Source organism: Hemitrygon akajei, chromosome 2, assembly GCF_048418815.1.
Source record: "Hemitrygon akajei chromosome 2, sHemAka1.3, whole genome shotgun sequence".
NCBI classification, from domain to species: domain Eukaryota; kingdom Metazoa; phylum Chordata; class Chondrichthyes; order Myliobatiformes; family Dasyatidae; genus Hemitrygon; species Hemitrygon akajei.
In genome coordinates, this window is record NC_133125.1 from 181,696,718 (window position 1) to 181,714,534 (window position 17,817).

Below are 17,817 nucleotides of genomic sequence, written 5' to 3' on the forward strand. Positions count from 1 at the left end.
TTTTGGAGAGGGTGCATTATCAGAGGATATGGAGGTTTTGGAGAGGGTGAATTATAGGAGGATATGGAGGTTTTGGAGAGGATGCATTATCGGAGGATATGGAGGTTTTGGAGAGGGTGCATTATCAGAGGATATGGAGGCTTTGCAGAGGGTGAATTATAGGAGGATATGGAGGCTTTGCAGAGGGTGAATTATAGGATAATACAGAGGTTTTGGAGAGGGTGAATTATAGGAGGATATGGAGGTTTTGGAGAAGGTGCATTATCGGAGGATATGGAGGTTTTGGAGAGGGTGCATTATCGGAGGATATGGAGGTTTTGGAGAGGGTGAATTATAGGAGGATATGGAGGTTTTGGAGAGGGTGCATTATCGGAGGATATGGAGGTTTTGGAGAGGGTGCATTATCAGAGGATATGGAGGTTTTGGAGAGGGTGAATTATAGGAGGATATGGAGGCTTTGCAGAGGGTGAATTATAGGATAATACAGAGGTTTTGGAGAGGGTGAATTATAGGAGGATATGGAGGTTTTGGAGAGGGTGCATTATCGGAGGATATGGAGGTTTTGGAGAGGGTGCATTATAGGAGGATATGGAGGCTTTGCAGAGGGTGAATTATAGGATAATACAGAGGTTTTGGAGAGGGTGAATTATAGGAGGATATGGAGGTTTTGGAGAGGGTGCATTATCGGAGGATATGGAGGTTTTGGAGAGGGTGCATTATAGGAGGATATGGAGGCTTTGCAGAGGGTGAATTATAGGATAATACAGAGGTTGGAGAGGGTGAATTATAGGAGGATATGGAGGTTTTGGAGAAGGTGCATTATCGGAGGATATGGAGGTTTTGGAGAGGGTGCATTATCAGAGGATATGGAGGTTTTGGAGAGGGTGAATTATAGGAGGATATGGAGGTTTTGGAGAGGATGCATTATCGGAGGATATGGAGGTTTTGGAGAGGGTGCATTATCAGAGGATATGGAGGTTTTGGAGAGGGTGCATTATAGGAGGATATGGAGGCTTTGCAGAGGGTGCATTATCGGAGGATATGGAGGTTTTGGAGAGGGTGAATTATAGGAGGATATGGAGGTTTTGGAGAGGGTGCATTATCGGAGGATATGGAGGTTTTGGAGAGGGTGCATTATCAGAGGATATGGAGGCTTTGGAGAGGGTGCATTATAGGAGGATATGGAGGCTTTGCAGAGGGTGAATTATAGGAGGATATGGAGGCTTTGCAGAGGGTGAATTATAGGATAATACAGAGGTTTTGGAGAGGGTGAATTATAGGAGGATATGGAGGTTTTGGAGAAGGTGCATTATCGGAGGATATGGAGGTTTTGGAGAGGGTGCATTATAGGAGGATATGGAGGCTTTGCAGAGGGTGAATTATAGGATAATACAGAGGGTTTGGAGAGGGTGAATTATAGGAGGATATGGAGGTTTTGGAGAGGGTGCATTATCGGAGGATATGGAGGTTTTGGAGAGGGTGCATTATCGGAGGATATGGAGGTTTTGGAGAAGGTGCATTATCGGAGGATATGGAGGTTTTGGAGAGGGTGCATTATCGGAGGATATGGAGGTTTTGGAGAGGGTGAATTATAGGAGGATATGGAGGTTTTGGAGAGGGTGCATTATCGGAGGATATGGAGGTTTTGGAGAGGGTGCATTATCAGAGGATATGGAGGTTTTGGAGAGGGTGCATTATAGGAGGATATGGAGGCTTTGCAGAGGGTGAATTATAGGAGGATATGGAGGCTTTGCAGAGGGTGAATTATAGGATAATACAGAGGTTTTGGAGAGGGTGAATTATAGGAGGATATGGAGGTTTTGGAGAAGGTGCATTATCGGAGGATATGGAGGTTTTGGAGAGGGTGCATTATCAGAGGATATGGAGGTTTTGGAGAGGGTGAATTATAGGAGGATATGGAGGTTTTGGAGAGGATGCATTATCGGAGGATATGGAGGTTTTGGAGAGGGTGCATTATCAGAGGATATGGAGGCTTTGCAGAGGGTGAATTATAGGAGGATATGGAGGTTTTGGAGAGGATGCATTATCGGAGGATATGGAGGTTTTGGAGAGGATGCATTATCGGAGGATATGGAGGTTTTGGAGAGGGTGCATTATCAGAGGATATGGAGGCTTTGCAGAGGGTGAATTATAGGATAATACAGAGGCTTTGGAGAGGGTGAATTATAGGAGGATATGGAGGTTTTGGAGAGGGTGAATTATAGGAGGATATGGAGGTTTTGGAGGGTGCATTATCGGAGGATATGGAGGTTTTGGAGAGGGTGCATTATCAGAGGATATGGAGGTTTTGGAGAGGGTGAATTATAGGAGGATATGGAGGCTTTGCAGAGGGTGAATTATAGGACAATACAGAGGCTTTGGAGAGGGTGAATTATAGGAGGATATGGAGGCTTTGGAGAGGGTGCATTATCGGAGGATATGGAGGCTTTGCAGAGGATGAATTATAGGACAATTCAGAGGCTTTGCAGAGGGTGAATTATAGGAGGATATGGAGGCTTTGCAGAGAGTGAATTATAGGAGGATATGGAGGCTTTGCAGAGAGTGAATTATAGGCGGATATGGAGGCTTTGGAGAGGATGCACTATAGGAGGATATGGAGGCTTTGCAGAGGGTGAATTATAGGACAATACAGATGATTTGGAGAGGGTGAATTATAGGAGGATATGGAGGCTTTGGTGAGGATGCATTACGAGAAGGTTCTGGAGGCTCTGGAGTGGGTACAGGAAAGGTTTACCAGGATGTTGCCTGGATTAGAAGGCATGTGCTATAAGGAGAGGTTGGAAAACTAGGCTTGTTTCACAAGAGGCCGAGGAGAGACTTGATAGAGGTTTATAAAGTTATGAAAGGCTTAGATAGAGCTGAGCTGCCTTGTTGAGATGTCTATACTGGACACCATTCATTTAAAGTAAGAGGTATGAAGTTCAAAGGAGACGTGTGGGGCAAATTTTCTCTTGTATAGAGTGTCTGGAATGTGCTGCCAGAGCTGGTGGAGAGGCAGATACGATATATGAGCCTCTCAGATGGGCACATGAATATGCGGAGACTGGAGGCTTATGGACCATGTGCAGGCAGAAGGATTAGTGTAGTGACACATCATTAGTTCAGCACAACATCGTGGGTCAAAGAGCCCTGTGTTGCACTGTTCTGTGTTCAGCCTCGAGTGAGTTGCCAAAGTGGACTCACAATATTTAATTGAGATCTTCCAGCGTCACAGGGGCAGCAGTTCTGGATGACACTAGTCTGTAACTGTTTAAATCATCCCCACCTCCTTGATGGGTATGGCTCCCAAGGGTTGTGGGGCAAATAGAGTTAAGATTAGTTAACACACACAAAATGCTGGAAGAACTCAGCAGGCTAGGCAGCATCTGTTGGAAAAAGTACAGTCGACGTCTTGGGCCAAGATCCTTCTTCCAGCATCTACAGATTTACTCTTGTTTAAGATCAATTGACTTTAGGACAGTTGAAGGGCTGAATGGCCTCCTCCTCTTTCCATTAATATAATATACAGTTTGCTGGTGTGCTTTTGGGACAATGATTCACTAGGACAGAATGGCATCAGGAAGTTAATAGTATTGTCAAGGGCTAACAAATAACCTGCTGAGGGAACTGAGCAGGTTGAGCAGCATCTATGGGGGGGAAGAAATTGTCAGCATTTCAGACCATCGTTTTCTCACTTCTGTCTTCTGGGAGAAGATACAGGAGTTTGAAAGCCTGAAGGCCCAATTCAAGAACAGCTACAGTGGTGCTAGAAAGCTTGTGAACCCTGTCGAGTTTTCTCTACTTCTGCATACTAAAATGTGATCAGATCTTCACGCAAGTCCTAAAACTAGATAAAGAGAACCCAATTACATAAATAACACTAAAAACATTAGGTCAACGGGAGTAGGCAGTTTAAATGGTCTGGAACAGAGTAGACGGGCCTGTATCTGTGCTGAACTTTTCAATGACTCTGTGACAGTAAACAATCTTGAAAGAGTGCTTGTTCTACGCTAGTTGATTATCAATAGTACGCATTGTGAAGTAGTGATTCTGGGATGTTCTGAAAGGGTCACGATTGCTATCATTGGTTGGTAGAGAGAATAACCAGATTTAAATCTACGTGAGGGATCAGGTTTTACTTTCAGCGAAGAAGGGGAGTTGTGGCACAGGGCACATCAAGGTTGGGCAGTGTGGCTGAGGGGGTCAGATGACCGACTTCTGCTTCCACTTTCTTGTGTTCTTACGTGGCGAGATTATGATAAACTCTGAGAGAGATTAGAAAAAAGAGTGGTCAGGTGGGGCGACAACAATTTGAATTTTGTAATGGAGATATGACATGTCACCCCACAGCCTCCTCCATTGCCAGGTCAAGGCTAAACAGAATCTAATATTCCACTCAAGCACTCTCCAACCTGGTGATCTGAACATCAAATTCTCAAACTTCTGGTAACGGCCCCACTCCATCCTTTTTCCCCTTTATCTCTCTTCCTGATCCCCATTACCCTCTCTCACCTCTCTATTTGCTCATCACGGCACACTCTTCCCACTGGTTTTCCTCCCCACCTCCCTTCCTTTATTGTTGGCTCCACCTTCCTCTCTTATCAGATTCCATCATCTTCAGACCTCTGTCACTTCCAACACTCATTTCAACTTCTCGCCATTTCCATTCTCCTCACCTCCATCTGACTATCACCTCTCCCTCACTTGGACCCAACCATCACCCGCCAAATCTTGTTTCACCCCTTGATCTTTCCAGTCCAGATGAGGGGTTTCTAACCTGAAGAATCGACTGTCCATATCCCTCCACCAGTGCTGCCTGACCCGTTGAGCTCATCCAGCATTTTGCATGTTCTACTTCAATTTAAGTGGTGCCTTTAAGGTAACAAATGTCCCAAAGTCCCTCACAAGGGCAACACTAAACTAAAATATTGTGTGGATGTGCAAAGATCTAGTGCCCACCAGAAGTGAATTTAAGGGGTTTGTCACCCAGAAAGCTGAAGGAATGATTAGCAATTGTGGGATGTAAAAGACTGTTTAGCCAGCGGTGATGGAGCAGAGACACAAGAGGTCCTTTGGCTTGGAAGTGAACGGGAAGGAAGGGGGATTTAGCATGTGGGGTTCAGAGTCTATGGGTTGCAGGTGAGAGAGAGTCACCCAGCACCAGCGAGTCTGTACCCGAGCATTTTTGGCCGTGCGTCTTGTGCCGTGACACCTTTTAGTTTTCGGACAAGTTTCTCACTGCTTCTCCGGATGGAGTCGCGTAGTTTGGTAAAGGAGCCACTGCGTTTCAAACTGCCAAGAGTGTCCTGCAATAGAGGAGAAAACTGTACAGTTTTAAAAGAGCTGGGATTTGCAATGTGTTAAGCAACACAGTCTCAAGCAAAAACAGGTTAACTAAAACAAAGTATTTCATTGCTGAAAGTATATAAAACCTTCAAGGAAAGGCTGCACTTAGGCTGTAAACGTGTTAATAGCGTCTGTCTTTAAGTCATATCCGCTAGGTGTATAAGCTTATTTGGTTAATAAATTAGAAGTCAAAACAGTTGAAACCTGATGCATATGACTGAGGGTTAATAAGCTGTTTGCTACATGATTCCTCAAAGAAATGTCCTTATATCCTGAGTCAGAGGGAAGTGGCTACACTGACCCGGTGTAGTTTTTAGGTATGCTTTATCCTCGCTCAGTCACTGGCAGAAGGACTCACAGAATATCCAAACAGAAGAGGCACAAAATTTGACATCCAACCTTTCCCCACCATACCACATCACAACAAGAGATTATTAGTCACGAGCAGAGAATTAAAAGAGAAACATGCTACATAGTCTTCATTTGATGGGGTGGTGTTAGTATCAGGATGGTTTCTGCAACGAAGAGACTGAAAAAAAGAGAAGAGATGGGTTAATGCAGCCGAAGAAAAACTAGAACATTAGATTAACAGTGGCCACTTTGTGGTCAGTCTAGCAAAGTTCATGTTAAACATAGAGTCTTTGTTAATATTCTATCACTCTGACCTACAAGAATATAGTAAGTGAGACAAAGTTGGGCAATCAGTTAACTGAAGTCTCCCAGGGATATTTGACTGTATTCAGCCTCTGGCCTTCCTGCAGCTACTGGACCTCAGTATAGCTCCTCTAACCCATTACATTAGACATTTCATGGTACGTAGAATAGTTTAGGTGCACAGTGACAATCCCTCTTCCTTTTCCTATCAAACAGTCTCATACAACACCTGATTAGAGTAAAACTGTTTTGCATTTCAGTCCTCTATATCAATATGGTGTGCTAATCAATGTGATTGATCATTTAGTCCTGAATTAGGAATGTGGAGCATTATGGCACATAGAACATAGAATAGTACAGCACATTACAGGCCCTTCGGCCCACAATGTTGTGCCAACCCTCAAACCCTGCCTCCCATATAACCCCCCACCTTAAATTCCTCCATATACCTGTCTAGTAGTCTCTTAAACTTCACTAGTGTATCTGCCTCCACCACTGACTCAGGCACCGCATTCTACGCAACAACCACTCTCTGAGTGAAAAACCTTCCTCTAATATCCCCTTTGAACTTCCCTCCCCTTACCTTAAAGCCATGTCCTCGTACTGAGCAGTGCTGCCCTGGGGAAGACGTGCTGACTGTCCACTCTATCTATTTCTCTTAATATCTTGTACACCTCTATCATGTCTCCTCTCATCCTCCTCCTCTCCAAAGAGTAAAGCCCTAGCTCCCTTAATCTCTGATCATAATCCATACTCTCTAAACCAGGCAGCATCCTGGTAAATCTCCTCTGTACCCTTTCCAATGCTTCCACATCCTTCCTATAGTGAGGCGACCAGAACTGGACAGACACAGGCCAGGCCTTTTGTCCCACGATGTTGTACCAACCTCTTCACCTGTTCCAATCAATCCGTCCCTCTGACAGAGACATTCATTTTCTTTACACCTGTGTGCCTACCTAACAGTCTCTGCCACCACTCCGCCAGCACATTCCACACACCCACCACTCCCTGTGTAAACATTTTACCTCTGACATCCCACTGTACTTTCCTCCAGTCACCTTAAATTTATACCACCTTGTATTAGCCATTTCCACCCTGGGGAAACTGTCCACTCTATCTATGCCTCTTATCACCTTGTGTACATCTAACGAGCAATTAAGAAACTTGATGGTCTTCCCGTGGAAGGAGATGTCTAGAAGCTAGACTGGCATGCAGGAAGCAGAGCAGGTTGAGGGTCGAAGCAGAACCCCTGTGGGGAGGGAGCACAGACTGGGGTGTCCAACTATTGGATGCTGAGGCACAGCCTCTCAAACACCTGAATGGTTTAACGTTTAGGAGTGAAACAGGAGTAATGTCAATATGTGGTGTTAGGCCCCATTGTTGTCATCTATATACAGTTTTGTATCATGGGGTCATGCCCACAGAAACTGGTAAGCTACCCCATCAGGGGTGAAGAATATTGAATTCTAATGGAGATTGTCTGTGGAGCAGCCTCACACCTGCTTGCACTGCCTGCAAGCTACTGATCTGTAACTGCGGACCATTTGTTTATCAGCAATGCCCAAAGTGAACATTGCCTTCATGAATTTTAAACTTTCTGGAGGCATAGGGAATTTTCACCTATGGGGAACTACAACAATGACCTGCTTCTTCCCTTGCAGACTCATTGTAGCAGGTAACTCTCATTTTTAAAAGAAAGCTAAACAACACGTTAAGTTTAGACAATAAGACATAGGAGCAGAAATAGGCCATTTGGCCCATTGAGTCTGTCCATCATTTTATCATGGCTGATTTATTATTCTCTCCCCATTCTCCTGACTTCTCCCCGCAACCTTTCACACACTGACTTATCAAGAACCTATCAACATCCGAATATCAAATACACTCAATGACTTGGCGTCCACAGCTGTTTGGCTGAAGAAATTCCTCGTCAATTCTGTTCCAAAGAGACAGCCTTCTATTCTGAGCCTGTACGCTCTGGTCCGAGACTCCTCCACTACAGGAAATAACCTCTCCACTTCTACCTTCTTTCAATATTCCATAAGTTTCAATGTGACACATTTATTCTTTCAAACTCCAAAGCCATCAAACACTCCTCATACATTAACCCTTTCATTCCTGGGATTATTCTTGTGAACCTCCTCTGGATCCTCTCCAAAGCCAGCACATGCTTTAAGGGACCCAAAACTGCTCACCATTTTCCAAGTGCAGTCTGACCAATGCCTTATAAAGCTTCAATATTATATTCTTGCTTTATATTCTACTCCTCTCACTGAGTGTGTTCATAAACAACAAGGTGCGTTCTCTAATTATTCATTTTTCTCTCAGTCCTGATCTTCCCTCTGGACAGTAACTTGCCTTCTAACTTTCTTCTTATTTGGCTTTCCTGCCAGATAAATGTTCGCATAGTTATTAAGTTGATGGACCAGCAGTCAGAGTCCAGAATAATAAAGAGATAGGAATTTAAATCCCATCTTGGCTGTTAAAGGTATTTAAATTAAGGGATTAAATTAATCAAAAGTTTAGTGTGAGTATATGGTTAGTACAAAACTACTAAAATCAGGTAAGGATTAAGCAGCAACTTAACTTGTCACACGTACCTCGAGACATACAGTGAAGTGCGCTGTTTGCAGCAAATCAATGAAAATTAGGCTGGTAGTCACAAAGTCACTATGCTTCCAGTACCAACATAGCATGTCCACAACTAACTAATCCTAATGGTACGTCTTTGAATGTGGGAGGGAACTGGAGCACCCAGAGAAAATTGACAGAGTCATGAGGAGGACATACAAACTCCTTACAGAACCGTGGCGGGAATCATACCTGGATTAGTGATTGCTGGCTTGTAAAGCGATTGTGCTAACCACTACGCTACGCTGCTGCCCAATCATAAAAACACTGGGTTCACTAATATTTCCCAGGGAAGGAGACCCACAAATTTTATCCAGTGGGTCCTCTGTGACTCCAGATGCAAAGTGATTGATTCTTTAGTGCTTCCGCAGTTCTGCAGACAATATGAATAGGCAGTAAATCTGCACTGTAGTGAGATCAGTGGGAACACGGAGGAGCATGCACAAGAAACAACTTAAGCTCCCTATTTCCACTCTCTCACATGCAGGAAGATTTCCATTGCTGCTTCCATTGTTTCACCTGTGCTGTTTCCATTCTAGAGCTTCTCTCACTGCCCACGCTCATAGCATCTATGTACCTCTGACCTCTAATCACACTCTGCTTTCCAGTCTCCACTTTCCTCCCATGGCTGAGGCTTCTGCAAAGAGCTTGGTTTTGTGGGCAGTATATAATTCCTATCTTTAGAGTTAATGTTTTATTCCAAATCAAACTTACTCCCACATGTGGGACCTCTAACATACCAACTATGGGGGCAGATAAACCTGTTGGTTTCTCAAGTTCCTCCCTGGACAGAAATTTCATCAAGGCTTCTGCAATGATTTTGATTTACCTTGTAACTTAATCTAGATTAGCTTTACTTGGCACATATACATTGGACCCTACAGTGAAATGTACCATTTGTGTCAAATCAAATTAGTGAGGATATAGCTGGGTAGCCATGCAAGAACTGCCATGCTTCCGGTGCCACCGTAGCATGTCGACAACTCATTAAATCAAACCTACATGTCTTTGGAAAGCGGGAAGAAACTGGAGCACATGGAGGAAACACACATGGTCACAATGTACAAACTGCTCACAGACAGAGGCAAGAATTGAACCGCGATCTTACAGCTGGCTATTGCGTTAAGCAAACTGCTACTGTGCCATCACTACTCTTTTTGCTTCCCTTATCTTCTCAAAGATAGCATTATTGTATCCCGCACAACTGAACTGCTCACCTGTTCTGCATCCATCATGCAGAACTAAAAATAGTCACTGACTTTTGGATGGGTGAATGGTTACATGGATAGGGAAAGGCTTAGAATATAGGACTAGAATTCTATAAAAAATTTGGAAAATTGCTTCCTCCGTATATGTTGGAAATGTTTAAGGACTCTTGTGAAAGGTGATTTACCCTCTACTTTTTATGAGGCTTCTATTTCTTTAATTCTTAAAAAGGATAAAGATCCTACTGATTGTGCCTCATATAGACCTATTTCATTATTGAATGTTAATGCTAAGATCCTGTCAAAGATAATGGCCAATCGGTTGGAAAATATTTTGGGTAAAATTATTTTTAAAGATCAAACAGGATTTATAAAGGGTCATTATTTGTTTTCAAATGTTCGGAGATTATTTAATATTATATATTCGTCTTCTTTTAAAACTCCACAATGCGTTGTCTCTTTGGATGCTGAAAAGGCGTTTGATCGAGTCGAATGGAAATATTTATTTAATGTCTTAGAGAAATTTGGTTTTGGTGTTAATTTTAATAATTGGATTAGAATGAAATATAAAACTCCTATTGCTACTGTTATTACTAATAATTGTAGATCTCCTTTTCTTCAGCTTTCACGGGGAACAAGACAGGGTTGTCCATTAAGTCCTTTGTTATTTAACTTAATATTAGAACCCCTTGCTATTGCTCTTCGTGAAGCTAAAGATACTCATGGGATTCTTGTGAATGAGGCCATTCATAAGATTTACTGGTTTATATATCTAATCCTGAGGAATCTATCCCTGCTTTGCTAACATTATTTAATGAATGTGGAGATTTTTCAGGATATAAAATTAATTTTAATAAAAGTGAACTGTTTCTATATACGATAATACTCCTTTAAAAGTTATGGATTCCTTTAGATATCTAGGCGTTATAATCACTAAAAAATGTAAGGATCTTTATAAAGCTAATTTTGTTCCCTTCGTAGATTCTATGAAGTATTTATTTAGCAGATGGAACCCACTTACATTTTCACTTGCTGGCTGCATCCGTATAGTCAAAATGATGATTTTACCAGAATATAGGACTAACTTGGCAGATTGGTCAGCATGAGCAAGTGGGCCAAACATGTGGACAGGTGTGTGGATAGGAAAGGTTTAGAATATGGGACTAACTTGACTAACATTGGTCAGCATGGACAAGCTGTGCTGTATGACTCTATAACAATCTGTCATATTTCCACCGTTCCCTACTTGCACCCCAACTCCTCTCCATAACCCATAAGACAAAGGAGCAGAATTAGGCTATTCGGCCCATCATTCAACATAGATGATTTATTCTCCCTCTCAACCCCATGCACCTGCTTTCTGCCTGTAACCTTTGATGTCTTTAGTAGTCAATAACCTCTCACCCTCCGCTTTAAATATACCCAATGAATTGGCCTCCACAGATTCACCACCCTCTGGCTAAAGAAATTCCTCATCTCCGTTCCAATGGGATGTCCTGAGTTTATGGCCATAAGCATCGGGTCACCAGGTCTGTTTATTCATTGCACTATCCAGCATTTTGGTGAACTGATTGAATGGATGGTGTACTTACCCCGCTCCACTCAACTCCCATACTCACTTCCTCATAACCATCTGGACCGTTCGCAAAGATAACTGCACCAGCATCCAGGTAGATGCAAGTGTAGGGTCGTTTACAGGGGGCTGTGTCGAGGAGGGTGTCAGCTGCCTACAGAGAAATGAACACAGAGTAAGTGAACAACAGCCAAGCCCCAGAACAAGTGTCACAGTGGCTGTTCAGAGTGTCGCAGTGGTGCATGTGCTGGAGCTACTGCATCACAGTTTCAGTGATCTTTGGTGCTGTCTGTGTGGAGTTTGCAAGTTTTCTTTACTTCCTCCTTGTTCTCCGCTATCCATCCACATCCCAGTGACACGTGGGTTTTAGGATAAAGATTAGCTTTATTTGTCACATGTACATTGAAACAAGCAGTGAAATGCTTTGTCTGCCTCACCTCTTTTCCCTGTATTAGGGGGAGAGAGAGAGAGTCTGTGGTTTGTTGAATTACTGGGTGAATGAGTCGTCTTTGGGGTACTGCAAGTCTGTGTCTTTGCTGCACGCTTGAGAGCTCGGTGTGGGGTGCCGATACTTTTTTTGCTGGTGGGGGAGGGGGTTGTTGCCTTCCTGCTGCTTGTGCATGGGAGGGGAGAGTTGTGAGGGGGGGTTTGAGGTTCTAACGCTTAAATGTCATTCATTCTTTGGGGCACTCCTCTGCTTCTGTGGATGTTTGTGAAGAAAAAGAATTTCTGGATGTATATTGTATACATTTCTCAGACATTAAATGTACCTATTAAAATCAAATCAGTGAGGATTGTGCTGGTTAGCTCGTATGAGTCGCCACGCTTCCAGCATCAACACAGAACATGCACAACTCACTGACCTTTACGGTACGTCTTTTAGAATGTGGTGGTCACAGGGAGAATGGATAAACTCCACACTGACAGCATCCAAGGTCACAACTGAACCGGGGTCACTGGAGCTCCAAGACTACAGCTCTACCAGTAGCACCACGGTGCTAAATAGACCCAGACTGTGGTCCCTAGAGTTCAAAAAGACTGAGGGGCTGTCACAGTGAAACATACAAAACTCAAGGGTTAGAGAGATGGGATACAGGAAGGGGGTTTTTCCAAGTTGAGGATGTTTGGATCTGGAGCAGAGCCTCAGAATAAAAGGTAGGTATGTAGGACTGAAACTCAGATGGTGATGAACATAGTAAAACACTTCAATCTACTTTTATTATGCTGTTTACATTGTAAATTCCTGTTGATATTTATGTATTTATGCACATCTCATTGCGTATCCATACTTTAACCTCTAACTTTATTTTTTATATAATTTATTCTTCATAATTATTGAACATTTTTTTTTGTTGCAAGTCGCATCTTGATCAACACACCACAGCAAATTCCTGACACATGTAAACACATAGGGCGAATAAAGTTGATCCTTGATGACATTTGGAGGGCTGTGGAGGCTCGGTGATTGTTCATTCAAATCAAAGATCAATACATGATGTCAATCGAGGGATATGAGGATATTAATAAACAGTAGTGTGTGGGTGGAAGATTAGCCGTAATCTAAATAAAGAGTAGAGAAGATCCCAACTGCTTACCCTTGCTGCTACTTCTTATGCTTTTATTCGGAGGTGTGGTATTATAGAACAGAGTTTTTGATCCAAGGAGTCAAATGAAGGGTAGGGTGTGATATAGTGACAGTTTACCTTTGGTAAATGATATGCTGTCTTTTTGATGGTGGCAGTCTCTTCCTGTTGCAGCTGTAGAGTTCCATTGGTATCTGCAAGTCCCGCTCTATCACTGAAAAGGGCAGATTCTGTCAATGTTTTAGATCTTGTTTCTAGTTAAGAAAACAAAAATCATTATTAGTATGCATTTTTAATCTATATTAGCTAACTACACATCCAAGGACCGTGGAAGCCAACTGGTTCAATATACATCCGGCTCATCTAGGATTGAAGTAACTCATTTGCTCTTACCCAAGCAACCTTTGAGTTTTTACCCGGATTCTTTCCAAAAGATGACACGGCATCTGCTTCTAGGCAGCATCTCCCAGATCACAACAATCTGCATGTTCCCTGCTTGCCCCTGTGGCCAAATTTCTTCAATATGTGTCCCCTGGTGTCAGACTCTCCAATTTCTCACCACCTACCATATACTTACAGCCCTTATAGGCAAACTTATCCTTAAAAGCCAAGAACACCATTCTATAAAGCTGCCCCACTGTCAAACAGCGGATGTCCTGCACCAAGAAATTCTCAGTTATTGTAGTCATTTTGTCACTTTGAACAGATTACCACCAGATCCATTTGTGGCCAATTGCAGCAGAACAAAGAACTGTGTAAAGAATTCAGTGCTTCCCTGTAGTGAGATTCAATAGATCAGGGCTGGTTACATTGGGGGTGGCTGTTACATTTGTAGTGTACTACAGCACAGAAACAGACCCTTCAGCCCATCTAGTCCATGCAGAACTATTATTCTGCTTAGTTTCATCTACCTGCATTACCTCCAAACTGCTTCAGGCAGTGTCTGAGGTCCAAACACCTTCAGCTGCTTCATCAATGAGCCTCCTTCCACCTGCACAATGCTCAATCCCTCTTGTGAACTCATAGCAACTGAAGCACATGGAAACACCTGGACAACGTTCAGATTATGAGCAACGCACACAAAACGCCGGAGGAACTCAGCAGGCCAGGCAGCATCTATGGAGGGGTGTAAACATTTGACATTTCAGATCGAGACCCTTCATTAGTACTGGTAAGGACGGGCACATGCTAGAATAAGGTGGTTAGGGAACAGGAGGAGTACAAGCTGGCAAGGGATAGATGAGACCAGATGAGGGGGAAAGTGGGTAGATGGGCGGGCAGGGGATGAAGAGAGAAACTGGTAGGTGATAGGTGGAGGAGGTATAGGGCTGAAGAAGGAATCTGATAGGAGAAAAGAGTGGACTATGGGAGAAAGGGAAGGAGGAGGGGAACCACAGGGAGGTAATGGCCAGCTGAGATGAAGGGGTGAGAGGTGTAGACTCATAGATGCTACCTGGTTTCTTAAGATTATTATAGCCAGGGGATGATAGTGGAGATAAGCTCCCATTACCAATTAAATGCTCTCAATGGCATGCGTCTCAAATAGCTTCTGACAACCAAGTTCAGCTCCTGGATTTCATGTGTGGTTTAGCTACTAAGCCTGGTGGAACTGTTTCTACTGATAGGATTAGGGGCAAAGGTGGGTTACCAGTCACTCTGGGCAGATGGGACTTGAAAGCCATGGTTAGTAGCTTATCTAGGAGAGGGTAAACTCTGATCTCAAACCTCCGCTGTTATACCCACTCATGGGGAAGGCTTCAGGAATATACCACGAGGAAAAGTCCAGAGCTGGAGTCCTAAGGCAATCCTACAGTGAGCTCAATACTGACTGGCAACTCCTTCGATGCCACTGGTCCCAAACTGTATCGGTTTCAGCTGATCCTCTAGATTCATCAGCTGTATGGAGAGGGGAGCCTGCTACATGGGCAACAGCTTGCTCTCCATGTAAAACTGCTTTGGCTTGCCTATCATGCAGACAGCTGGAATGGAACATCATTGGCCAACCCCGAGCAAGAGAGGGGCCACAAGATGCTGTCCGACTTGCTCCAGCTTTTTGTGTGTGCCGCTCAAGATTTTGAGCATCTGCAGAATCTCTTGTATTTAATATTTAGATCAGGTTGATAAGTGACAAGTAATAGTCATGTCACTGGCAGAGGAACAGAATTGTGAGGTCCAGAAGCCCTTCACAATGTGTGTATCCTGGATCAGCCTCTATAGTAAGACCCAATGGCAGACAACCCTTTAGGAGAATATCATACTTGACTTGAGTGATTGCATTGCTGAAAATCATGCCTCATATGTCAAGAAATAACCACCTCCAGCAAGAGAGATGAATCAATTTCTTCAGTGCCACTAGCAATCCCGAAAACCTGACTATTATTCTGGGATCACCATTGATCAGAAAGTTTACTGGACCAGCTACGTGTGGGTCAGATGATACTGAGTCACTCACCTTCTGACATTCCATTTCTACAGGACACAGAAACACGATGGACTATTCTCAATTTGCCAGGGTGAGCTCAGCTCCAACATCTGAAGCTTGACACCACCCAGGACAAAGCAGTAAGCTTGAGTGACACCCCTCCACCAGATTAAGATTCATTAATTTATCAGATGTACATTGAAACACGCAGAGAAAAGTGTCATTGGTGTTAACCAACTCAACCCAAGGATGTGCTGGGGGCAGTCTGCAAGTGTTGCCACATACTCCGATACCAACAACGCTTGGCAGCAACAACAGCAGCAGTTTTTACATTCTCCTTGTGCCTAGTTTCCTCCCACACTCCAAAAGATGTCCGGCTTAGGGTTAGTGAGTTGTGGCTATGCATGTTGGTATGATTTGATTTGACACAAACAACATACTTTACCGCATGTTTTGAAGTATGTGTGACAAATAAAGCTAACCTAATCTTCTTTAACTAAACAAAATAACAACTGCAAGACCTTATCCACCTTTCACCTACCCATTCTCTCACAAACACAGACATACCTCCAACTCCACGTCAGGCCACTTCTGGGGCCCCAACTCCTGTCCTTGGACCTGGACTCTCATAGACTCACACCACCTAATCATTCAGTCCATTTAACACTGGCATATCATGACTACAATGTGCACCGTCCACTGACTGCATTGCTGTTACTTGCCTAGGTTAATCCAGCATGAAAATCCATGCTAGGACAAGTGTAGCAGATGCTTCACCCTCTGCAGCTTATACAGATCATGGACCATCTCAACTTGGAAATATACACCAGGTCTTTTATTGTTGCTATGGCTAAGTCACCCCAACATAGCACTGCAGGAATACCATGGACACTAGTGGTTCAAGGTGCATTTGTTTTAAAACAAGACTAGTTGATAACAGAAGTGAAAGATAAACAGTACCTGGAGGTGGTGAGGCAGATGGAAGGCTCAATGTGGTCCCAGAGGTTGGCTGCAGGGGGCACTTTGCCCTAAATGCAACAAGAAAAGGAAGGTCCTCTTCAAAGGGTCTCAGAAGTTCATTCACCCTTGGGAACGAGGGGGGAAGAATGAGAGAAAGTGGGAGTGAAGGAAGGGTGCAGAGAGCATCGGGGAGAGAGTGAGGGACAGAAAGAGAGCCAGAGGGTGAGGGAAGGAAGGGGAAAGGGATAGGGGATGGAGGGGGTGAGGGTGAGAAGGGTGGAGTGGGGGAGAGTGAGAAGAGAGGCTGAAACAGAGAGAGGGTGGAAGGGAGAGGGGAGAAGGCGGAAGGGACGGGGTAAGGGAGGACGGGGAGGAGGAAGGAATTGTGCGGGGGGAGGGGGATAGAGGAGGGGGCATGTGGAGGGGGAGGGGTAAGAGGGTAGGGGACAGGGTAAGGGGGAGGATGTTAGGGAGAGAGGGGGAGAGGGAGGGGGAGAGGGGAGACAGGAGATGGGGGAGACGGGAGATGGAGGGAGACAGAAAAGGGGTGGGAGGGGGAGGGATCGAGGGGTGAGGGGAAGGAGGAAGGGGAGGGGAAGAAAGAGTAAATGGGAAGTCGAGGTAAGGGGCTGGTGTGGGAGTGAGGGCGGGTTATTGTGAAATAAAGATGAGAGTAGGAGGAAGGCAGTGCGTAGGTACGTGTAAGGCAGATGTAATAGACAAAGATGTGGGAGATAAATAGAGAGAGCTCGGAGAGTGAGAGAGGATACTGGAAGGTGAAAGATTGAGGGAATAAAAGCAAACTGACTGCAGTTTGGAGGTTGTTAGCAGAAATCACAAGCAAGCACAATAAAGAGAAACAGAGATATGAGGCATAAATAGGAAACTCAGTGTTGGATCACTGATGTCTAGGTACTCACCAAGTACCCATGTCAAACTACCTGAAGGTGCACTTCTCCCTCCCTGAACTCTACCAAAGCCTTTGCAATTGAAAGCTTCTGCCATGCAGCCTCTCGTCCAACATGGATCAGGAAGAGAAGAAACAAAGCCTACATTGTCACATTGCCAGCACCAGTGAGGAGTCACGTGCATCCATATAGGTGGTTGCCTGCTTCAAAGCTGTACACTACAAATCTGCCTTTTATACCTGATTAGTCAATATGTGACACCAGACCCTACAGCAAGGTGCTTAACTGAAGAGTTTGATATAAAGTATTTCCTCTGGTTGCGGTCATAGGGAGCCTACACAATGAGTACAACCAGTTATCAAAACTAGACAGTCCCAGGGTGATATCAGTAGACAGCTGTTCACACAGCAGAAATGTTGAACTGACCGCTTTAGGAAATGGTAGAGGTGGAGTTGAATGAGGGAATTTAAGTGTCGCAAGGTTACCAAGGCAGATGGTAAATGAAGTTAAGAACCAGCTGCTGTTTTGCAATGCC

The 17,817-nt window shown here is 44.0% G+C and overlaps 1 protein-coding gene across 4 annotated transcripts in view; it reads right to left on the reverse strand.

Moving 5' to 3' along the window:
• The window catches only part of klc3 (kinesin light chain 3), a 150,494-nt gene that overhangs the window by 16,347 nt on the left and 116,330 nt on the right, over nucleotides 1–17,817 (reverse strand). For 3 of the 4 annotated variants that reach the window (XM_073033317.1, XM_073033326.1, XM_073033310.1), the window contains 4 exons: nucleotides 16,375–16,442; nucleotides 13,113–13,206; nucleotides 11,429–11,563; nucleotides 5,176–5,306 (listed from right to left, as the gene is read on the reverse strand). In XM_073033317.1, coding sequence (XP_072889418.1) covers nucleotides 5,176–5,306; nucleotides 11,429–11,563; nucleotides 13,113–13,206; nucleotides 16,375–16,442 — 428 coding nt within the window. The remainder of the gene's footprint in view (nucleotides 1–5,175; nucleotides 5,307–11,428; nucleotides 11,564–13,112; nucleotides 13,207–16,374; nucleotides 16,443–17,817) is intronic. The other variant, XM_073033335.1, reaches the window with a different exon arrangement.